Below are 23,885 nucleotides of genomic sequence, written 5' to 3'. Positions count from 1 at the left end.
GGACTTTCTACATGTTGGCTGAAAAAGCTCTCCTGGATGCACTTTAAGAATTCCACACCCTCTAAGCCTTTCACACTCTGACTATCCCAGTTAATATTGGGGAAGTTGAAACCCCCAACAATTACTACCCTATTATTTCTACACCTCTGAGATTTGCCGACATATCTGTTCCTCTATCTCCCCCTTACTGTATGGGGGCCTATAGTACACTCCCAGCAAAGTGCTTGCCCCCTTTTTGTTTTTAAGTTCTACCCATATGGCCTCATTAGAGGAACCTGCTAAGGTATCATCCCTCCTTATAGCAGAAATTGACTCCTTGATTAATATTACTAACCTGATTTTTGGTCAACTCTTGGCGTATTCACGTTTAATAAGTCTCCGGGAGAAGGAGTCGCTTCACTTGTACTGGTTCCTGGGGCCTGATCACCTTCCCCAGGAGCAGGGCCTTGACCCTGACTTTATTCACTTGTACTGGTTCCTGTGGCCTGATCACCTTCCCCAGGAGCACGGCCTTGATTCTGGGGGTGTTTTATTGCACCGCATGGTGTACTTGAGAAGAGCCCCATCAGGGCGAGTGCGGGAGGGTCAGGGGGCGCGTGCAGGAGGGTCAGGGGGCGCGTGCGGGAGGGTCAGGGGGCGCGTGCGGGAGGTGTCAGGGGGCGCGTGCGGGGGGGTCAGGGGGCGCGTGCGGGGGGGTCAGGGGGCGCGTGCGGGGGGGGTCAGGGGGCGTGTGCGGGGGGGTCAGGGGGCGCGTGCGGGGGGGGTCAGGGGGCGCGTGCGGGAGGGTCAGGGGCGCGTGCGGGAGGGTCAGGGGGTGCGTGCGGGAGGGTCAGGGGGCGAGTGCGGGAGGGTCAGGGGGCGAGTGCGGGAGGGTCAGGGGGCGAGTGCGGGAGGGTCAGTGGGCGAGTGCGGGAGGGTCAGGGGGCGCGTGCGGGAGGGTCAGGGGGCAAGTGCGGGAGCGTCCATCTCCAGGACGTGTGTGTCTGAGTCAATGGGACTCTCTCTGACCTTTCTCCCCGGTCCATCTCCAGGACCAGTGTGTATCTGAGTCATTGGGACTCTCTCTGACCTTTCTCCCCAGTCCATCTCCAGGGCCAGTGTGTATCTGAGTCAATCGGATTCTCTGAACTTTCACCCCAGTCCATCCCCAGGACCAGTGTGTATCTGAGCCAATGGGACTCTCTCTGACCTTTCTCCCCAGTCCATCTCCAGGACCAGTGTGTATCTGAGTCAATGGGACTCCCTCTGACCTTTCTCCCCAGTCCATCTCCAGGACCAGTATGTATCTGAGTCAATGGGACTCTCTTTGACCTTTCTCCCCAGTCCATCTCTCGGACCAGTGTGTATCTGAGTCAATGGGACTCTCTGACCTTTCTCCCAGTACATCTCCAGGATCAGTGTGTATCGGAGTCAATGGGACTCTCTCTGACCTTTCTCCCCAGTCCATCTCCAGGACCAGTGTGTATCTGAGTCAATGGGACTCCCTCTGACCTTTCTCCCCAGTCCATCTCCAGGACCAGTGTGTATCTGAGTCAAAGGGACTCTGACCTTTCTCCCCAGTCCATCTCCAGGACCAGTGTGTATCTGAGTCAATGGGACTCTCTCTGACCTTTCTCCCCAGTCCATCTCCAGGACCAGTGTGTATCTGAGTCAATGGGACTCTCTATGACCTTTCTCCCCAGTCCATCTCCAGGACCAGAGTGTATCTGAGTCAATGGGACTCTCTCTGACCTTTCTCCCCAGTCCATCTCCAGGACCAGTGTGTATCTGAGTCAATGGGACTCTCTCTGACCTTTCTCCCCAGTCCATCTCCAGGACCAGTGTGTATCTGAGTCAATGGGACTCTCTTTGACCTTTCTCCCCAGTCGATCTCTGGAAGCTCTTTGAATCGGAAGGGTTCTCTCCGGTTGGTGCTCTCACAATCCTGTGCTGGTTCACCTGCTGTTGTTCCTCAGTCTACAATCCCTGTTTACTTCGAGCTGAGCACCTTCCTCAATCACACCATCTCTCACCGGGACATCTAATTGTGGCAAAGCAGAAAATAAGAACAATATTGAAAACGTGAAATAATGTAATGTAGACTTTTAATCTGCTTACTAATAATTCAATTTCAAGGCCGAGTATTTGTTTGATTTTGTGCCTTTCCTCAGATCCCCAGTTGCGGGGCTGTGTGTTTAGTTTGGAGATTTTCCTCAGATCCCCAGTTGCGGGGCTGTGTGTTTAGTTTGGGGATTTTCCTCAGATCCCCAGTTGCGGGGCTGTGTGTTTAGTTTGGAGATTTTCCTCAGATCCCCAGTTGCGGGGCTGTGTGTTTAGTTTGGAGATTTTCCTTAGATCCCTAGTTGCGGGGCTGTGTGTTTAGTTTGGAGATTTTCCTCAGATCCCCAGTTGCGGGGCTGTGTGCTTAGTTTGGAGATTTTCCTCACTAAATTTCAGGCCTCCTGAGACTCCCCCATTCTCACTGCTCTGGGCGGAAATGCGCCATTTTCTGTGCGGAGTTACTGCCCGGAGCGGTGACCCTGTGACCCTCCCTCGCTGTGATCTAAACTCGGGGCTGAGCAGCCGTTGTCGGGCCGGGTGCTGAATGGAGCCGAGTTCCCTCAGTCACAGAACAGGCCCTGTAACCCGGGCAACAAGCCTGTTTCTGACCGGCCCAGCACACATCAAACCCATGATCAGCAGGGGAGCAGCACTGCGCCTGCGCGGGAGAGAGAGAGAGAGAGAGAAAGGGACGGCACTGCGCCTGTGCCGGAGGGCGAGAAAGGGAGCGGCACTGCGCCTGCACGGGAGGGCAGGGGAGCGCCACTGCGCCTGCGCGGGAGAGAGAGAGATAGAGAAAGCAAGGGAGCGCCACTGCGCCTGCGAGAGAGAGAGAGAGAGAGAAAGAAAAAGGGAGCGGCACTGCGCCTGCGCGGAAGGGCGCGGCACTGCGCCTGCGCGGGAGTGGAACTGTGCCTGCGCCGGAGTGCAAGGAGCGGCACTGCGCCTGCGTGGAAGAGAGAAAGGGAGCGGCACTACGCCTGCACGGGAAAGAGTAAGGGAGCGGCACTGCGCCTGTGCGGGAGTGCAAGTCTGCGTCACAGCGCCTGCGCGGGAGAGAGAAAGGGAGTGGTATTGCACCTGCGCGGGAGAGCGATGTCGCACGAACGCATCACTATCGCTCCCAGTGGTGGGAGGACTACATCGGAACATATTGTCAGGAGGAGGCCATTCAGCCCCTCCAGCCTGTGTCACCAGCCCATTCCATTCACTCCACCTGATTTCAAGAAAGGGTTGAGCATACTGGATACAGCAAACACCTGACAACTAGCCGCGCCTCTAGCCAAGCTGTTCCAGTACAGCTACAACGCTGGCATCTATCCGACAATGTGGAAAACTGCCCAGGTATGTCCTGTCCACAAAAAGCAGGACAAATCTAACCTGGCCAATTACCGCCCCATCAGTCTACCCTCAATGATCAGCAAAGTGATAGAAGGTCTCATCGACAGTGCTATCAAGCAGCACTTACTCACCAATAACCTGCTCAATGATGCCCAGTTTGGGTTCCGCCAAGACAGTTCGGCTCCCAACCTCATTACAGCCTTGGTCCAAACATGGACAAAGGAGCTGAATACCAGAGGTGAGGGGCAAATGTAAGAAGTCACACAACACCAGGTTATAGTCCAACAGTTTTATTTGAAATCACAAGCTTTCGGAGCGCTGCTCCTTCGTCAGGTGAAGGGGAGGTGAAGGGGAGGTGAGAGTGACTGCCCTCGGCATCAAGGCTGCATTTGACCAACTGTGGCATCAAGGAGCCCGAGTAAAACTGAAGTCAATGAGAATCGGTGGGGGGGGGGGGAGGAACCTCCACTGGCTGGAGTCATACCTAGCACAAAGGAAGATTGGCTGTGGTGATTGAAGGTCAATCATCTCAGCCCCAAGACATCGCTGCAGGAGTTCCTCAGGGCAGTGTCCTAGGCCCAACCATCTTCAGCTGCTTCATCAACGACCTTCCCTCCAACAAGAGGTCAGAAATGGGGATGTTCGCTGATGACTGCAGCGAGGTGATTTACTTCCTATGTTACCTTACACTGTACACACACAGCCCGAGAATGGCCTCTCCCTTCCCCCACTCACTCCATGTTCCGGAAATATTTCCTGCTTCAATCTGTCTCGTACAAACAGCCCCGACTGCCGCTGAACTTACCCGACACAAAGCCCATCTGCGGACACAGTCCTAGTGTGATGTGCTGCTGTGAGGAGGCTGCTGTTTGTTCCCTTACTCGGGCCCGTGCTATCTCCACTCCCTGATGTGGTCAGCGATCTTCAGCCGAGCACAGAGGAAACGGCCCCCGCTGGCAGAGCTTGGGGAGGGGAGCTTGCAGGATCCTTCCTGTCGCTTTAAACAGTGTGGAGAGAGGGGGAGGAGCAGGCAAGTGTTTATCACGCATGCTCAGACCTCTCTCCTGACGCAAATTAAAAGAAGCAACAGCAAAAAAAACACTTTGAACTTATATAGCACATTTAAATGAATAAATCGTTCCAATGAGCTTGAAAGGAGCGTTATCAAAGAAACATTGTCACCGAGACAGATAAGGAGATATTAGGAGAGGGGAAAGCAACCCTGGACACACGTCAGTTGCTGCCGGTGAGTGTGAGAGTGATGCGAATCCTGTCCCTCAGAGCGATTTGTTTCCCCATACTGTATGGAAGGATGGAGAGGAACAGGTTCTGTCAATCTCTGACACTGAACTGCTGCTGAGCGGGGAGTTTAATCAGTCTCTGCCTGTCTCCGGTGGGTGAGTAGGCGACAGATACTAGACAAGTTCCCGGGCCTGTGTGACTGTCACCTCCTGTGTCTTTCTCTGTGCCTTGTGTACAGGATCAATCCCCAGTCCCTCTATCCCCCAGCCCTGCCTGTTATATCTGGATCGATGCTGAACCTCTCAGTTTTCGGTCTATTGAAACCAAGTTCAAGGCATGTGTGGTGAACAGAATGTCTCACTATTTCTGTGAATAATACTATCATCTAAAAGCAGGCTAGGATCCACACAGCCAAACTGTGACACGTTCCTGCCCCTAAATCTCGGTAACAGACTGCGTGGACCGCTTGGCTCAGAGTACGACCATTCAGACTGATACAGTCTCTCTCTCTCTGGTTGCTGTCTCTGGGTGTTGAGAATGGAATGCACAGGACACCAGTTGCTCTGTTCTGTTCCTCAGTTTTGGGGAGAGAGAGACAGAGAGAGGCGGTGAGGTCATCATTTCTATTTTCATATAAATCAAACTTATTCCTGCCTGCGAACAATATAATACCTTCAAACCAGATATGGGTGAACACAGCCAGAGCTGTGATTGGCTCCTGCCCCTGAATCTGGGGAACAGACACTGTGAGGAGCGCCGGCCTCAAGAGTGTTTAACACTGACTGAGCTGGGAAACTCCAACTAACCCCGAGAATCGGCAGCACAGGCCGAGCGGAGAGGGAAACCTGTCCTGTGAACTGTAAATCTGGGAACAGATTGTGCTGTGAATGAGCAGAGTGAACATTGTGTCAGCGAGAGTATGTTAAAGGGGCGGGCGGGTTAGACTAATGTCACTGTGTTTGTGTGCCCGCTCTCATCGCCGGATTTCAGAGACCCTCTTGTGTAAAATTCAAAGATTTCCCTGTCATAGGATCGCCCTGCTCCCCCCTGATGTGGGAATTAAATGTGAAGTTTTAGTTGATTTCAAATTTCAGTCGAAAAACAGTGAACATGTCCGCGATCGGGTGAGAGAGCGCGATCAGTGCAGCAAAGAAACGGGTTTAAATCGAAATTGCTGTCTTGAATTCTGATGAAACTTTCTCGACAGCAAACATCCCGGTCTTCGAGACAGAAAGAGACCAATCTGGGAATGTGGAGTGCCCGAGTTTAATTGTAATCGGAGAGTTAATGAGGAGAGAGAAACAGAGAGAGGCTGGAGGGGCCGGGAGCTGACAGCAGGGTGTCTCCGCCCCGTCCGCTCGCTGCCTTTAAGTTGCTCTGTGCCGCCGCCTCTCGTTTCATTTCTGACCCAGCTCTGACTGTCAGAGAGATTTTCTACAGAGTCGCCGACATGACCGAGACTGCAGCCGCCAAAATGGCTCCTCCTGCCGCCGCTCAAACCAAGGCTCCCAGCAAGAAGAAGGCGGCGGCTCCCCACTCCAAGCCAGCCGGTCCCACGTTGGGCGAACAGAAACTCAAGGTTGTGGCGAGTGGCAGCGATCGCAAGGGGATGTCCCTGGTTGCGATAAAGAAGGCTCTGGCTGCCAACGGCGTCGACGTGCTGAAGCTCCGGTCCCAGATCAGGTTAAGTATCAAGATGAAAGTGGGAAACGGCTCCCTGGAGCAGAACAAGGGCACGGGCGCCACGGGTTCCTTCAGGCTTGCTAAGAAGGAATCCCAGCGGAAAGAGGGAAAGAAGGTGAAGAAACCAGCAGCCAAGAAATCTGCAGTAAAGAAACCGGCAGCCAAGAAATCTCCAGCCAAGAAACCAGCAGCCAAGAAATCTCCAGCCAAGAAACCAGCAGCCAAGAAACCAGCAGCCAAGAAATCTCCAGCCAAGAAACCAGCAGCCAAGAAAACAATCACCAAGAAACCAGCAGCCAAGAAAACAATCACCAAGAAGGCAGCAACGTCTAAAAAGACAGCGAAAGCGGCGGCTGGGAAGAAGGTGGTGGTGAAGAAGCCCAAGAGCCCCAAGAAGGCCACAGGCAGAAAGGTGAAGGCGGCCAAGAAGGTGGAAAAACCCAAGGCCAAGCCCAAATCAGCAAAGTCTCAGAAAGCAGCGAGCAAAAGAAAATAAAAAGGACAACTGTAGTGTATGTACCTTTAAGAGGAACTATGTTTTTGAAGCCCCTGTATACTGTAGTACCAGTAGTAACCACTCGGGTATATAAGCCTGTATAGCGTCTTGTGTAGTTAGTTCACCTCCAGACTTTGTTCAGTAAACACTTGTTAAATCAACTCCTGCATTCCGTGTCTCCATTAACACATGGATCTAACAACAACTTGTAAACATCTGAACCCAAAGGCTCTTCTCAGAGCCACCCATATCTTTCCAAAAAGAGGTGATCGCGGAATCATATGATCCATGTCCTGGGGCCGGGCTCAGATTCCAGATTGAAATCATTTCAAATGAACCCCGGCTCCCTGGTGACTCGCTGATTTTCGCTGCACCCACCCCTCCCCCAGTGTCTGCAATAAAACAGAGAGAGAATGGGATGTCCGGGCCGGGCCTCACTCTAACTGGGGGGGTGTTCGACTCCAGTCTCAGTTCATGGTCATTTTCAGTTCACAGGTTCAGGGTGAAAGTCTCTGAGACGCTGACACTGGCGGAGATACCCCACATCACAACTCGAACCCCAACACATGAGATTCTCCAAATCAACTGGAATAAGGTGTTTGTAAACTGCTGAACCCGTCTGTGAGGGGAAGTGTGGGGAGATGGAATAAAGTCAGAGATTGACATGGAAGGAGACGGGTCGACTTGTGATCGAAGGGACTGTATATAGGCGGGAATATTACTGATTGTTAATTGTAACAGGATCTTACTTAAAATATTCTGGTTTCAGGGAACCCTTGAATATGAAGCCCGAGTCTGTAAGGGTTTGTGCGGAGCGCTGTGTTTCGGTTCTACTGTCAATAAATGGTTTGAAATTGGCGGTTGCAGATAGCTGGAGGTGGATAATTGATTTACAAATAGATTCAGTCCCACACTCTGATACAGTAGCAGATACTAGCAGAAATGGAATTAATTTCAAACTAACATCAAGTGCCAGAGTCTGATAGATGCAGTAAGAATCCCACTTTCATAAACCGAGTAAGTAGCAGATACATGCGGAATTCTTCGGTGAAAGACAGTATGAGAGACTGACAGATTCAGCACTAATATGACACTAACATGCAGTCCCAGAGACTGACAAATACAGAATGAAACTCACACTCAGTACCAGGGACTGACATCTTAGACTTAGACTTGCACAACATCCCAGTGAATGACAGATACGGAATGAATCCCACACTACACTCAGTACCAGAGACTGACAGATCCAGAATTAATCTTAGACATGCACACCATCCCAGTGAATGACAGATACAGAATGAATCTCAAACTCGCACATCCCAGTGACAGACAGATACAAAATTAATGTCACACACACATACACTACCAGAGAATGACAGATTCTGAATGAATCCCAACACTGACACACGGTACCAGAGTCTGACGGATACAGATGGAGTCCCACCCTAACACATGGTATCAGTGACGGACAGGAAATGAATGGATCCCACACGCACATACTGTAACAGAGACTGAGATTGGTAATGATTCCAACACTTACATAAATCACCAGAGACTGAATAATACAGAACTATTCCAATACACACACTCACAGTACTAGAGACGGGCAGATACTGAACTAAAGTGGTGGAGACCACACTGCAAGACATGAATATAGTGCACTGGTTGGAGGAAGTACATCTAAATTGCTGTCTCGTCCGGAAGAAGTGCTTGGGACCCCAGATAATGGTCTGGGAATTGGTGCATGGATATATGCTCTTGCAATTACCTTTCTGACTACAGGGGGCGTGCTGGTGACAAAATCTCAATCTGATTGGATACATAAAGAAGCCAATCATAGAGATGCAGAACAATGGAATTTAACATCACTCTTCAGCAGCCAATCACAACCATTGCCTTCACCCATCCCTCATTAGCATAGGACTGTGGGGCTGCCTATATATTCCGAGCCCGGCGCGGGTTTGCGTCGTTTTGTGTCTGAAATCGAGTTTGAGAATGGTTGATGAAAAGAAAGCAGTTGCCAAGAAGGGCGCCAAGAAAACCGTCAGTAAACCGGCAGCGAAGGGCGGCAAGAAGCGCAGAAAGTCGAGGAAGGAGAGTTACTCCATCTACATCTACAAAGTGATGAAGCAGGTTCACCCCGACACCGGCATCTCCTCCAAGGCCATGGGCATCATGAACTCGTTTGTGAATGAGATTTTTGAGCGCATCGCGGGTGAGGTTTCCCGCCTGGCCCATTACAACAAGTGGCACACCATCAGCTCCCGGGAGATCCAGACCGCCGTGCGCCTGCTGCTGCCCGGGGAGCTGGCCAAGCACGCTGTGTCGGAAGGGACAAAGGCGGTGACCAAATACACCAGCTCCAAGTAAAACTCCACGCTGTCCTGAAAGAACAAACCCAAAACACAACGGCTCTTTTAAGAGCTACCCACAATCTCTCTGAAAGAGCTACACAAACTCATCTCTCTTTAGACACAATTTACTGTAATTATTTCCGTAACAAGTGTGTTTGAGAACGTTTGAAGTTCCAGCCGTAGATTTAGTTTTGAATTCTCAGATAAGCACTTTCACTGCCCGGATCGACCTTAGCGTCGCCGTTGTATTTCCCGTCCAGTAAAGTACAAACACGGTCCCTGATCGCTCTTTCCCTTTGATCTCAGACCCATTCACTTGCAGCGCCTTCCGACAAATTAAAAGCTTGTTTTCGAGATGAGACTCTGATTTCAGTCACCTCAATCTCTGCAAAAACATTTTCATTTTTTTCAATGCCAGTTGGGAGTCAATCCTTTTATTAACCCGAGACTTCCTGCAGTGTCACAACCCAGAATGGGGTTTCTTAGAGACCAGAACGCGGTCAGTTTGAACACTCTGTCCCTCTTCTCTTCTCACAGCAGGACTCCCAGATCTGGTTTCACTCCTGCAGCAGCGCCTGCGCAAAGGATCACTCGATAATCTGAATCCTCACTTTTACAGAGATTGAGCTGGAATGTGTCCCGTTACAGAATCAATGGGGATTTAATCCCACCCGTTAAAGTTCGCTATTGAACCCGGAATTAATCCTGATTGTAACAGCCTGGAATTTGCATGGGAGAGATGGAAGAAGACAAAAGGAATAAAAAATTGTCCGGAAATCTTTGGCTAATAGTTAATTTATTAACTTAATTCGCTGGGTTAGGAAAATATTGGTGGGGTTTTTGAAATTAAAAATCGTTGGCGGTCTGACTGTTGAGGACAGTTATTTCCACACACTTGCCATTGGCGGAAAAACAGACTGTGATTGGTCACCGGAAAACACCAATGGAATTCACCACAGAGCGACCAATCACAAGTTTGCTGTCTGCATTCCTCCAGAAGGTAGAAGGGCGGCAGATGTGGGCGGAGTTTATCATTATTTCTTTCAACGAGTGGATTTTGGAAATGTCTGGAAGAGGAAAAACCAGCGGTAAAGCTCGGGCCAAGGCCAAATCCCGCTCATCCCGGGCCGGACTGCAGTTCCCTGTGGGCCGTGTTCACAGGCTCCTGCGAAAGGGCAACTACGCTGAACGTGTGGGTGCCGGAGCTCTGGTCTACATGGCTGCTGTGCTCGAGTATCTGACCGCTGAAATCCTGGAGCTGGCCGGCAACGTGGCCCACGACAACAAGAAGACCCGCATCATCCCCAGACACCTGCAGCTGGCCATCCGCAACGACAAGGAGCTCAACAAGCTGCTGGGAAAGGTGACCATTGCTCAGGGCGGGGTACTGCCTAATATCCAGGCGGTGCTGCTTCCCAAGAAAACCAGCACTGCCAGCTCCAAGAGCAATTAAAGTGGACAAGATTCAATCTAATAACCCAAAGGCTCTTTTCAGAGCCACCCACTGTATCTGTGAAAGGGCTGCTTACTATTTAGCCATTTTCGGTAAACTGTCTGTCCAGCATGTAGAAATCCAGATCCAGAAACACTGCAGCGGGCTTGCTGTGAGCGAATATTCAGATCAGTGATTCAATATAGATGAGGACTGGCTTCAGAGAAAAACAAAACACACGGAACCCTAACGTGAGCGCAGCACTCAATGAACACGTTGTTAGGAGAGCCGAATATGAACGGATGTTAAGAACCGAGTATAAAGTGAGTGAGCGGCTACCATTCCTTATTGGGACAATAATTCCATAGGGAGAACGATATACACCCTGACCCATACAAACATTCCCTTTTTATTTGGGAGACAGGATCTAACCAGAATTGCAGCTCTGGTTAATTTTTAAATACTTCAAATAGTAACTGAAGTTCCCACCTGTCCCTGCATTAAGAGCTGGTTTTAAAGGTGAGTATCAGACTTCAGGCACCTCGTTCTCTCTCTCGGATCCATCCCGGTATGTGGAGTTGGATCAATTCTCTCTCTCCCGCACAGTCGCAGTGACGCTCCCTTGCTCTCACTCCGGCGCAGGCGCAGTGCCGCTCCTTGCCCTCTCACGCAGGCGCAGTGCCGCTCCTTGCCCACTCACGCAGGCGCAGTGCCGCTCCTTGCCCTCTCACGCAGGCGCAGTGCCGCTCCTTGCCCTCACGCAGGCGCAGTGCCGCTCCTTGCGCTCCCACGCAGGCGCAGTGCCGCTCCTTGCCCTCCCACGCAGGCGCAGTGCCGCTCCCTTGCCTCTTTCTCTCGCGCAGGCGCAGTGCCGCTCCCTTGCCCGCAGGCGCAGGCGCAGTGCCGCTACCTTTCTCGCTCCCTCCGGCGCAGGCGCAGGCGCAGTGCCGCTCCCGTTCTCTCTCCCTCCGGCGCAGGCGCAGTGCCGCTCCCGTTCTCTCTCTCTCTCTCTCGCTCGCTCGCTCTCTCTCTCTCTCCCGCGCATGCGCAGTGCCGCTCCCTTTCTCTCTCTCTCTCCCGAGCAGGCGCAGTGCCGCTCCCCTGCTGATCCTGGGTTTGCTGTGTGCTGGGCCGGGCGGCGCCGGCCGTTCAGAAACAGGCTGGTTGCCCGGATTACAGGGCCCGCTCTGTGACTGAGGGAACTCGGCCCGACAGCGGCTGCTCAGCCCCGAGTTTAGATCACAGCGAGGGAGGCTCACAGGGTCACAGCTCCGGTTAGTAACTCAGCACAGAAAATGGCGCATTTCCGTCCAGAGCAGTGAGAATGGGGGAGTCTCAGGAAGCCGGAAATTCACAGTGAGTAAAATCTCCAAACTAAACACACAGCCCCGCAACTGGGGATCTGAGGAAAATCTCCAAACTAAACACACAGCCCCGCAACTGGGGATCTGAGGAAAATCTCCAAACTAAACACACAGCCCCGCAACTGGGGATCTGAGCAAAATCTCCAAACTGAACACACAGCCCGGCAACTGGGGATCTGAGCAAAATCTCCAAACTGAACCCACAGCCCGGCAACTGGGGATCTGAGGAAAATCTCCAAACTAAACACACAGCCCCGCAACTGGGGATCTGAGGAAAATCCCCAAACTAAACACACAGCCCCGCAACTGGGGATCTGAGGAAAATCTCCAAACTAAACACACAGCCCCGCAACTGGGGATCTGAGGAAAATCCCCAAACTAAACACACAGCCCCGCAACTGGGGATCTGAGGAAAATCTCCAAACTAAACACACAGCCCGGCAACTGGGGATCTGAGCAAAATCTCCAAACTGAACACACAGCCCGGCAACTGGGGATCTGAGCAAAATCTCCAAACTAAACACACAGCCCCGCAACTGGGGGTCTGAGGAAAATCTCCAAACTAAACACACAGCCCCGCAACTGGGGATCTGAGGAAAATCTCCAAACTAAACACACAACCCCGCAACTGGGGATCTGAGGAAAATCTCCAAACTAAACACACAGCCCCGCAACTGGGGATCTGAGGAAAATCTCCAAACTAAACACACAGCCCCGCAACTGGGGATCTGAGCAAAATCTCCAAACTGAACACACAGCCCGGCAACTGGGGATCTGAGCAAAATCTCCAAACTAAACACACAGCCCCGCAACTGGGGGTCTGAGGAAAATCTCCAAACTAAACACACAGCCCCGCAACTGGGGATCTGAGGAAAATCTCCAAACTAAACACACAGCCCCGCAACTGGGGATCTGAGGAAAATCTCCAAACTAAACACACAGCCCCGCAACTGGGGATCTGAGGAAAATCTCCAAACTAAACACACAGCCCCGCAACTGGGGATCTGAGGAAAATCTCCAAACTAAACACACAACCCCGCAACTGGGGATCTGAGGAAAATCTCCAAACTAAACACACAGCCCCGCAACTGGGGATCTGAGGAAAATCTCCAAACTAAACACACAGCCCCGCAACTGGGGATCTGAGGAAAATCTCCAAACTAAACACACAGCCCGGCAACTGGGGATCTGAGCAAAATCTCCAAACTGAACACACAGCCCCGCAACTGGGGATCTGAGGAAAGGCACAAAATCAAACAAATACTCGGCCTTGAAATTGAATTATTAGTAAGCAGATTGAAAGTCTACATTATATTATTTCACGCTTTCAATATTGTTCTTATTTTCTGCTTTGCCACAATTAGATGTCCCGGTGAGAGATGGTGTGATTGAGGAAGGTGCTCAGCTCGAAGTAAACAGGGATTGTAGACTGAGGAACGACAGCAGGTGAACCAGCACAGGATTGTGAGAGCACCAACCGGAGAGAACCCTTCCGATTCAAAGAGCTTCCAGAGATCGACTGTGGAACAAGGTAAGAGAAAGTCCCATTGACTCAGATACACACTGGTCCTGGAGATGGACTGGGGAGAAAGGTCAGAGAGGGACCTATTGACTCAGATACACTCTGGTCCTGGAGATGGACTGGGGAGAAAGGTCAGAGAGGGACCTATTGACTCAGATACACACTGGTCCTGGTGATGGACTGGGGAGAAAGGTCACAGAGAGGCCCATTGACTCAGATACACACTGGTCCTGGAGATGGACTGGGGAGAAAGGTCTGAGAGAGTCCCATTGACTCAGATACACACTGGTCCTGGAGATGGACTGGGGAGAAAGGTCAGAGATTCCCATTGACTCAGATACACACTGGTCCTGGAGATGGAATTGGGAGAAAGGTCAGAGAGAGTCCCATTGACTCAGATACACACTGGTCCTGGAGATGGACTGGGGAGAAGGTCAGCGAGAGTCCCATTGACTCAGATACACACTGGTCCTGGAGATGGACTGGGGAGAAAGGTCAGAGAGAGTCCCAATGACTCAGATACACACTGGTCCTGGAGATGGACCGGGGAGAAAGGTCAGAGAGAGTCCCATTGACTCAGATACACACTGGTCCTGGAGATGGAGGCTCCCGCACTCGCCCCCTGACCCTCCCGCACTCGCCCCCTGACCCTCCCGCACTCGCCCCCTGACCCTCCCGCACTCGCCCCCTGACCCTCCCGCACTCGCCCTGATGGGGCTCTTCTCAAGTACACCATGCGGTGCAATAAAACACCCCCAGAATCAAGGCCCTGCTCCTGGGGAAGGTGATCAGGCCCCAGGAACCAGTACAAGTGAATAAAGTCAGGGTCAAGGCCCTGCTCCTGGGGAAGATGATCAGGCCCCAGGAACCAGTACAAGTGAAGCGACTCCTTCTGCCGGAGACTTATTAAACGTGAATACGCCAAGAGTTGACCAAAAATCAGGTTAGTAATATTAATCAAGGAGTCAATTTCTGCTATAAGGAGGGATGATACCTTAGCAGGTTCCTCTAATGAGGCCATATGGGTAGAACTTAAAAACAAAAAGGGGGCAAGCACTTTGCTGGGCGTGTACTATAGGCCCCCATACAGTAAGGGGGAGATAGAGGAACAGATATGTCGGCAAATCTCAGAGGTGTAGAAATAATAGGGTAGTAATTGTTGGGGATTTCAACTTCCCCAATATTAACTGGGATAGTCAGTGTGAAAGGCTTAGAGGGTGTGGAATTCTTAAAGTGCATCCAGGAGAGCTTTTTCAGCCAACATGTAGAAAGTCCTACAAGAGAGGGGCGGTACTGGACCTAATTCGAGGGAATGTAGCAGGGCACGTGGTAGAAGGGTTCGTAGGAGAGCATTTTGGTGACAGTGACCATAATTCGGTGAGATTTAAAGTAGTTATGGAAAAGGACAAAGATGGACCGGAAATAAAGGATCTAAATTGGGGGAAGGCCAATTTTTAATATGATAAGGCAGGATCTGGCCAAAGTGGACTGGGATCAACTACTTGTAGGAAAATCCACATCAGAGCAGTGGGAGTCTTTCAGAAAGGAAATAGAGAGAGTACAACGCCAACATGTTCCTGTAAAGGTCAAGGGTGGGACCAACAAGCCCAGGGAACCCTGGATGTCAAGGGACATACAAGAATGGATTAGGAAAAAAAGGGAGGCTTTTGGCAGGTACAAAGGACTAAAAACACTGGAAGCCCTAAAGGAGTATAGAAAGTGCAGGGGGGTACTTAAAAAAGAAATTAGGAGAACGAAGAGGGGTCATGAAAAAACACTGGCAGGCAAAATAAAGGAAAATCCCAAGGTGTTTTATTAGTATATTGAGGGCAAGAGGATAACCAGGGAAAGAGTAGAGCCCATTAGGGACCAAAGTGGCAATCTGTGTGTAGAGCCAGAAGATGAAGGTGAGGTTTTAAATTAATATTTTGCATCTGTGTTCACTATGGAGAAGGACGATGCAGGCATAGAAATCAGGCAAGGGGGATTGTGATATACTTGAACAAATTAGTATTGAGAGGGAGGAGGTACTAGTGGTTTTAGCAGGCTTAAAAGTGGATAAACCCCCAGGCCCAGACGAGATGTATCCCAGCCTGCTGTGTGAGGCAAGGGAGGAGATTGCAGGGGCTCTGACACAAATTTTCAGAACCTCTCTGACCACAGGGGAGGTGCCAGAGGACTGGAGAACAGCTAACGTAGTACCATTATTCAAGAAGGGTAGTAGTAGGGATAAACCAGGGAATTACAGGCCAGTGAGCCGAACATCAGTGGTAGGGAAATTATTGGAAAAAATTCTGAGGGACAGAATTAGTCTCCACTTGGAGAGGCAAGGATTAATCAAGGATAGTCAGCATGGCTTTGTCAGGGGGAGATCATGTCTAACCAATTTGACTGAATTTTTCAATGGGGGTGACTAGGTGTGTGGATGAGGGCAGTCCAGTTGATGTAGTCTACATGGACTTCAGTCAGGCTTTTGACAAAGTCCCACATGGGAGACTGGTCAAGAAGGTAAGAGCCCATGGGATCCAGGGCAATTTGGCACATTGGATCCAAAATTGGCTTAGTGGCAGGAGGCAGAGGGTGATGGTCGAAGGTTGTTTTTGTGACTGGAAGCCTGTGTCCACTGGTGTAACGTAGGGATCGGTGCTGGGTCCCTTGCTGTTTGTAGTGTACATTAAGGATTTAGATATGAATGTAGGAGGTATGATCAGTAAGTTCGCAGATGACATGAAAATTGGTGGAGTGGTAAATAGCGAGGAGGGAAGCCTCAGGCTACAGGAGAATATAGACGGGTTGGTTAGATGGGCAGCACAGTGGCAAATGGAATTTAACCCTGAAAAGTGTGAGGTGATGCATTTTGGGAGGACTAACAAGGGAATACACAATGAATGGTAGGACCCGAGGAAGGACAGAGGATCAGCGGGACCTTGGCGTGCATGTACACAGATCCCTGAGAGCAGCAGGACAGCTAGATAGGGTGGTTAAGAAGGCATATGGGATACTTGCCTTCATTAGCCGAGGCATAGAATATAAGAGCAGGGAGGTTATGATGGAGCTGTACAAAATGCTAGTTAGGCCACAGCTGGAATACTGTTTGCAGTTCTGGTCGCCACACTATAGGAAGGATGTGATTGCATTGGAGAGGGTGCAGAAGAGATTCACCAGGGTGTTACCTGGGCTGGAGCGCTTCAGCTATGAAGAGAGACTGGACAGGCTGGGGTTGTTTTCCTTAGAGCAGGGAAGGCTGAGGGGGGACCTGATTGAGGTGTACAAAATTATGAGGGGCATAGATAGGGTAGACAGAAAGGAACTTTTCCCCTTTTAGCAGAGGGGTCAATAACAAGGGGGCATAGATTCAAGGTAAGGGGCAGGAGGTTTAGAGGGGATTTGAGGAAAAACTTTTTCACCCAGAGGGTGGTTGGAATCTGGAACTCACTGCCTGAAAGGGTGGTAGAGGCAGGAACCCTCACAACATTCAAGAAGCATTTAGATGAGCACTTGAAACGCCATAGCATACAAGGCTACGGACCAAGTGCTGGAAAATGGGATTAGATTAGACAGGGCTTGATGGCAGGCGCGGGCACGATGGGCCGAAGGGCCCCTTTCTGTGCTGTATAAATCTATGACTCTATGGTAGCACTCTTGCCTCTGAGGCGTAAGGTTGTGGGTTCAAGTCCCACTCCAGAGAATTGAGCGCAAAAATCCAGGCTGACACTCCAGTGCAGTACTGAGGCACTGTCAGAGGTGACGTCTTTCGGATGAGACATTAAACTGAGCCCCTGTCTGCTCTCTCAGGTGGATGTAAAAGATCCCATGGCACTATTTTGAGAAAGAAAGATTTGCATTTATATCGTGCTTTCATGACCAGCAGACGTCTTGAAGTGCTTTACAGCCAATGAAGTACGTTTGAGGTGTAATCACTGTTGTAATGTGGGAAAGAGCAGGGGAAATATCCCCGGTGTCCTAGCCAATGTTTATTCCTCAATCAATGGAACAAAAGGATAATAGCAAAATACTGCGGATGCTGGAAATCTGAAATAACAACAGGAAATGCTGGAAACACTCAGCAGGCCAGGCAACATCCGTAGAGAGAGAAACAGAGTTAACAAAAAGATAGATTATCTGGTCATTATCACATTGCTGTTTGTGGGAGCTTGCTGTGCGCTATTTGACTGCTGCATTTCCTACATTACAACAGTGACTACACTTCAAAAGTACTTCATTGGCTGTAAAGCACTTTGGGACGTCCGGTGGTGTTGAAAGGCGCTATAGAAACGCAAGTGTTTCTTTCTTCACTGGTCTCACCAGCGACCTCTTCTGGCTGATGGTTGATTGACAGCCGAGAGCCCGCGCATGCGCACAGGGAGCGGCGGTTTGGGCCGAGTGCGGCACAGTGACCCCTCCCGGTCACCAAGGGCAACAACCGCGCATGCCCAGAGGAGACCAGCCCCCTCCCCCATTCAGAGCTGCGCCTGCGCACTCGGATGCTGCCGGACGGAGTCGGCGCGGGACATTCCGGGGAAAGTCCTTGGTGTCGGGTCCAGAGTTGCGATTGGTGACGCAAAGTGAGTTTTCTCCGGTCCGATTGGGTGGAGATTCGTGCGGGGTGGGGGGGGGAGGGGTGGATCGGGAGAGAACAAAGAGAAATAGTAAAACCTGAGAGTCGGCGAGGCCCCGGACCAAGCGGCGTCAGTTGGACGGCGCACGTGACCTCGGGGACACGTGACCCAGCCCAGGGCCTGATTGACGGGAGCTTCCGACCAATAGGGAGCGAGCGGGGTGGGGCTGGAGGAGCGAGCTGGCGGCGGGTCCTCCAACCAATCAGGGAGCCCGAGGGGCGGGCCTAGTGCCGGCTGATTGCCTGATCCGCAGGGCAGCGAGTTTCTCCAGTCCCTTGTTCAGGACCCGGGGCCAGGGGAGGCTGTGGGCCTTTATTCCCCTCATTGGACACAAGGCTCTTTGGCTCACAACACACTGGCTCAGGTTTTAATAGAGACTTTTTAAATTCATCAATAAAAGCAGATAAACCTCGTGCTTCTGTGGAACAAACTTTCTAATATTTTATAGAATCATAAAATGGTTACAGCACAGAAGGAGGCCATTCAGCCCGTCGAGCCCGTGCCGGCTCTCTGCAAGACCACTTCAGCGAGTCCCACTCCCCGCCCTTTCCCTGTAACCCTGCACATTTCTTTACTTCAGATACTTATCCAATTCCCTTTTGAAAGCGGTGATTGAATCTGCCTCCACCACCCTTTCAGGCAGTGCATTCCAGATCCTAACCACTCGCTGCGTAAAAAAGTTTTTCCTCATGTCGCCTTTGGTTCTTCTGCCAATCACCTTAAATCTGTGTCCTCTGGTTCTCGACCCTTCCGCCAATGGGAACAGTTTCCACTCTGTCCAGACCCATCATGATTTTGAACACCTCTATCAAATCTCCTCTCTACCTTCTCTGCTGTAAGGAGAACCACCCCAGCTTCTCGAGTCTATCCACATAACTGAAATCCCTCATCCCTTATCCCTGGAACCATTGTTGTAAATCTTTTCTGCACCCTCTCTGAGGCCTTCACATCCTTCCTAAAGTGCGGAGCCCAGAATTGGACACAATTCACCAGTTGAGGCCGAACAAGTGTTTTATAAAGGTTCATCATAACTTCCTTGCTTTTGGACTCTATGCCTCTATTTATAAAGCCCAGGATCCCATAAGCTTTTTTAACCGCTTTCTCAACCTGCCCTGCCACTTTCAATGATTTGTGCACATATACCCCCAGGTCTCTCTGTTCATGCACACACTTTAGAATTGTACCCTTTAGTTTATATTGCCTCTCCTCGATCTTCCTACCAAAATGTATCACTTTGCACTTTTCTGCGTTAAATTTCATCTCCCACGTGTCCGCCCATTCCACCAGCCTGTCTATGTCTTCTTGAAATCTATCACTCTCCTCCTCACTGTTCACTATACTTCCACGTTTTCTGTCATCTGCAAATTTTGAAATTGTGCCCTGTACACCCAAGTCTAAGTCATTAATATATATCAAGTAAAGCAGTGGTCCTAGTGCCGACCCCTGGGGAACACCACTGTATACCTTCCTCCAGTCCGAAAAACAACCATTCACCACTACTCTCTGTTTTCTGTCACTTTGCCAATTTTATATCCATGTTGCCACTGTCCCTTTTATTCCATGGGCTTCAACTTTGCTGGCAAGCCTATTATGTGGCACTTGTCGAACGCCTTTTGGAAAACCATGTACACCACGTTAACCGCATTGCCCTCATCAACCCTCTCTGTTACCTCATCAAAAAACTAAATCAGAATCAGAGCGGCCGGGCCCGGCAGACGTGCGGACAGAGCCCCGGCACCAGGAAACCCAGGGTGCAGTGCCTCCCCCATCCGAGCCGCCGCTTCCCGGTTTCTTCAGCCGGTTCCACTGAGTCCGAATTGGGAAAAGGACAGGAGCCAGGCTCCCAGAATGGCCCGCGGCCCCGGGGAGCATGCGCACTCTCAGCGGGGAAATCAGCGCATTGGATAGAGCGGTTTCTGGGGCGCGGGGAATTGTGGGTGCTGCGGCCGCCATTAGTCAGCGGCTGTCGGGAAGACTTTTATTGCAGGCTGACGGAAGGTAGGTCCCTGGCTGCATATGTAGGTCTTTTTGTTGCTTCATTGTTGAGGATGTAACTAGTAAAATAGATAAGGGAGAACCAGTGGATGTTGTGTATTTGGACTTTCAGAAGGCTTTCGATAAGGTCCCGCATAAGAGATTAGCATGTAAAGTTAAGGCACATGGGATTGGGGGCAAGGTATTGACTTGGATAGAGAACTGGTTGGCAGACAGAAAGCAAAGAGTTGGAATAAATGGGTCTTTTTCCGAGTGGCAGGCAGTTACTAGTGGGATACCGCAGGGATTGGTCCTTGGACCCCAGCTATTCACAATATATATTTATGATCTAGATAAGTGAACTAGATGTAATATCTCCAAATTTGCAGATGACACAAAGCTGGGTGGCCGTGTGTGCTGTGAGGAGGATGCCGAGAAACTACAGGATGATTTGGACAGGTTGGGTGATTGGGCAGAAGCATAGCAGATGCAATATAACGTGGATAAATGTGAGGTTATCCACATTGGTGGCCAAAACAGGAAGGCAGGTTCTTATCTGAATGGCAATAGATTGGGAGAAGGGGAAGTGCAACGAGACCTGGGTGTCCTTGTGCACCTGTCGCTGAAGGTAAGCATGCAGGTGCAGTAGGTGGTTAAGAAGGCAAATGGTATGTTGGCCTTCATAGTGAGAGGGTTCGAGTACAGGAACAAGGATGTCTTGCTGCAGTTGTACAGGGCCTTGGTAAGACCACATCTTGAGTATTGTGTGCAGTTTTGGTCGCCTTATCTGAGGAAGGATGTTCTTGCCGTGGAAGGAGTTCAGCGAAGATTCACCAGGCTGATACCTGGGATGGGAGGAATGACGTATGAGGAGAGATTGGGACGATTGGGCTTGTACTCGCTGGAGTTTAGAAGAATGAGAGGGGATCTCATTGAAACTTATAAAATTCTGACAGGACTGGACAGACTAGATGCAGGAAGGATGTTCCCGATGGTCGGGGAGTCCAGAACCAGGGGTCACAGTCTAAGGATAAGGGGTAGGCCATTTAGGACAGAAATGAGGAGGAATTTCTTCACCCAGAGAGTGATGAACCTGTGGAATTCTCTACCACAGAAGGCAGTAGAGGCCAATACATTAAATATAGTCAAGAAGGAGTTGGATATATTTCTTAAGGCTAAAGGGATCAAGGGGTATGGGGAGAAAACAGGGACTGGGTACTGAATTTTGATGATCAGCCATGATCGCATTGCATGGCGGAGCAGGCTAGAGGGGCCGAATGGCCTACTCCTGCTCCTATCTTCTATGTTTGTATGTTTCTATGCTTCAGTTTGAGATGGAGGAGAAGCTGCTGGGTTTAACCCCCAGTACTTCTGAGCCCAGGAGGACCCAACAATTTCCAATGTGAGACTGTCAAGGGAGGTGGATTCTAGGGGAGATCAGGTTGTTACACAGACACTGTCCGTACAATGTAAAAGAGTATTGTTTTAGGAACAAGTATTTCTGTAGAGGCTTTTAATCCAGTTTACATCTACAGATTTGTTTTAATTCATTCTTGGGATGTGGGCGTAGCTCGCAAGAGCAGCAAATATTGCCAATCCCCAGTTGCCCATTGAGAAGGGGGTGATGAGTCGCCTTCTTGAACTACTGCAGTCCGTGTGGTGAAGGTATTCCCACAAAGTTGTTCGGTAAGGAGTTCCAGGATTATGATCCAGCAACGATGAATATATCTGAGTCAGGATGATGTGTGACTTGGAGGGGAACTTGGATGTGATGGTGCTCCCATGCAACAGCTGCCCTTGTCTTTCTAGGTGGAGGTTGCGGGTTTTGGAGGTTCTATCAAAGTTCTGGTCGAGTTGCAGATGTATAAAGTTCCTTTCCTTCGCCCCCTCCCACTCCCACCTCTCTCTCTCTCTCTCTCTCTCTCCTCCCATAGAGGCCAGAGTCTTGTGTAGGCCCAGACCAGGTGGTGGATTCCCTTCCCTGAAGGACATTAGTGAACCAGTTGGGTTTTTATGACAATCCGGCAGCTTTCATGGTCACTTTTTCTAGTGCCGGCCCCACAATTGACCAGATTCATTGAGCTCAATTTCACAACCTGCCTTTGCTTTCTTGTGGGTTGTCTCTCATGCTCCCTGTTTTAAATTAATTTTACAGGGCACTGGAAGGGGAAGATTTACAGATGGTAAGCTCAGACCAAACATCACATCAAGATCTGACAATCACTCGACTCATCGGATCTGAATATCACCGGCCTCTGAACATGGAAGCAAAAAGCACCGTTCACAGCGGGGAGAAACTGTACACGTGTTCTGTGTGTGGACGAGGCTTCAGCCGATCTTCTGGCCTATTGAGACACAAGCGTATTCACACTGGGGAGAGGCCGTTCACCTGCTTTGAGTGTGGGAAGGGATTCACTGAGTCATCTGACCTTCAGACACACCAGCGTGTTCACACCGGGGAGAGGCCGTTCACCTGCTCTGAGTGTGGGAAGGGATTCACTAATTCATCTCACCTACTGAGACACCAGCGTGTTCACACTGGGGCGAGGCCGTTCACCTGCTCTGAGTGTGGAAAGGGATTCACTAATTCATCTCACCTGCTGACACACCAGCGAGTTCACACTGGGGAGAGGCCGTTCACCTGCCCTGTGTGTGGGAAGGGATTCACTCTGTCATCCAAACTGCTGACACACCAGCGAGTTCACACTGGGGAGAGGCCGTTCGCCTGCCCTGTGTGTGGGAAGGGATTCACCGAGTCATCCAGCCTGCTGAATCACCAGCGAGTTCACACTGATGAGAGACCATTTAAATGCTCGGACTGTGGGAAGTGCTATAAAACTTCCTGGGATCTGACATACCATCAAAATGTTCACACTGTGGAGAGGCCGTTCAGGTGCTCTCACTGCGGGACTGGGTTCAGGCGATCATCTGAGCTCACTGTACACCAGCGCACTCACACTGGGGAGAGGATGTTCACCTGCTCCGTGTGTGGGAAGGGATTCACTCAATCATCCGACCTGCTGAGACACCAGCGAGTTCACACTGGGGAGAGGCCGTTCACCTGCTCCGTGTGTGGGAAGGGATACACTCGCTCATCCCACCTGCTAAGACACCAGCGAATTCACTCTGATGAGAGACCATTTAAATGCTTGGACTGTGGGAAATGCTATAAAAGTTCCGGGGAACTGACATACCATCAAAGTGTTCACACTGTGGAGAAGCCGTTCACCTGCTCCGTGTGTGGGAAGGGATTCACTCGCTCGTCCCACCTGCTGAGACACCAGCGAGTTCACGTGTGACTGCAGCGGTTGGATTCTATTGTTTTTGCTGCTGTTAATCACATCCAGGACTGAACCATGTTCATTCTGACAGTTGGGGTTTGTTTCTGCTGATGTTAATAACTCCTGTAACTGGGCTGGAGTTTAATATTCTGGATAGGTGTCAAATAAATCAGCTTTGCTTTAAACACATTGCTGTAGATTTTTGTCTTTCCCACCTGAGTGTTTAGCATCACCTGGCTGGAGCTCAGAAAGGACAAACTGGGGGAGGATCGTACGGTGGGAACAGAACTCCAGCCTGGACACAGTCCTTCAGGGCCACACTGAGAGGGGCAAACGGCACTTTGGTCTTTCTCATCTCTCTTCACTGACAGCAAAGTCCCCATGAGGGTTAATCTCGAGGCGTGTGAGAAATGTGTCCCAGCCACTCTTTGCCATGGTTCAGAGCTCCTAGGCACGGAACAGGAGGTTCCTTTACGAATGTAGCCCAGTGCTTTTAGCTTAATGGCCTTATTAACCAGTGTCGCTACTTTTAGTGAT

At 50.5% G+C, this 23,885-nt stretch overlaps 2 protein-coding genes across 3 annotated transcripts; both read left to right on the top strand.

Annotated features, from left to right (window-relative positions):
* The first annotated feature begins 6,014 nt into the window (after positions 1 to 6,014).
* Positions 6,015 to 6,959, top strand: LOC147082212 (histone H1.3-like). Its single transcript, XM_085980402.1, has one exon. It carries the CDS (start codon positions 6,074 to 6,076, stop codon positions 6,800 to 6,802), a length of 729 nt encoding a protein of 242 aa, XP_085836528.1. The 5' UTR covers positions 6,015 to 6,073; the 3' UTR covers positions 6,803 to 6,959.
* Positions 6,960 to 10,618: 3,659 nt separating this feature from the next.
* On the top strand, positions 10,619 to 23,535 carry LOC147082211 (uncharacterized). 2 transcript variants are annotated; one of them, XM_085980398.1, is made up of 3 exons: positions 10,619 to 10,911; positions 13,317 to 13,483; positions 22,223 to 23,535. In XM_085980398.1, the coding sequence occupies exon 3, from the start codon at positions 22,248 to 22,250 to the stop codon at positions 23,364 to 23,366; it is 1,119 nt and encodes a 372-aa protein (XP_085836524.1). In that variant the 5' UTR covers positions 10,619 to 10,911; positions 13,317 to 13,483; positions 22,223 to 22,247; the 3' UTR covers positions 23,367 to 23,535. The 2 variants fall into 2 exon arrangements, with proteins under 2 accessions (XP_085836524.1, XP_085836523.1); XM_085980397.1 differs by lacking the exon at positions 10,619 to 10,911 and adding an exon at positions 11,666 to 11,944.
* Positions 23,536 to 23,885: the final 350 nt, after the last annotated feature.

Source organism: Somniosus microcephalus, unplaced genomic scaffold (assembly GCF_052327205.1).
Source record: "Somniosus microcephalus isolate GS21.2 unplaced genomic scaffold, FLI_Smic_1.0 scaffold144, whole genome shotgun sequence".
Lineage (NCBI taxonomy): Eukaryota > Metazoa > Chordata > Chondrichthyes > Squaliformes > Somniosidae > Somniosus > Somniosus microcephalus.
This window is presented reverse-complemented; position numbering and strand designations above follow the sequence as displayed.

Coding starts and splice junctions, on each gene's coding strand:
- LOC147082212 (XM_085980402.1), top strand. CDS start 6,074: ATGACCGAGACTGCAGCCGCCAAAATGGCTCCTCCTGCCGCCGCTCAA.
- LOC147082211 (XM_085980398.1), top strand. CDS start 22,248: ATGGTAAGCTCAGACCAAACATCACATCAAGATCTGACAATCACTCGA.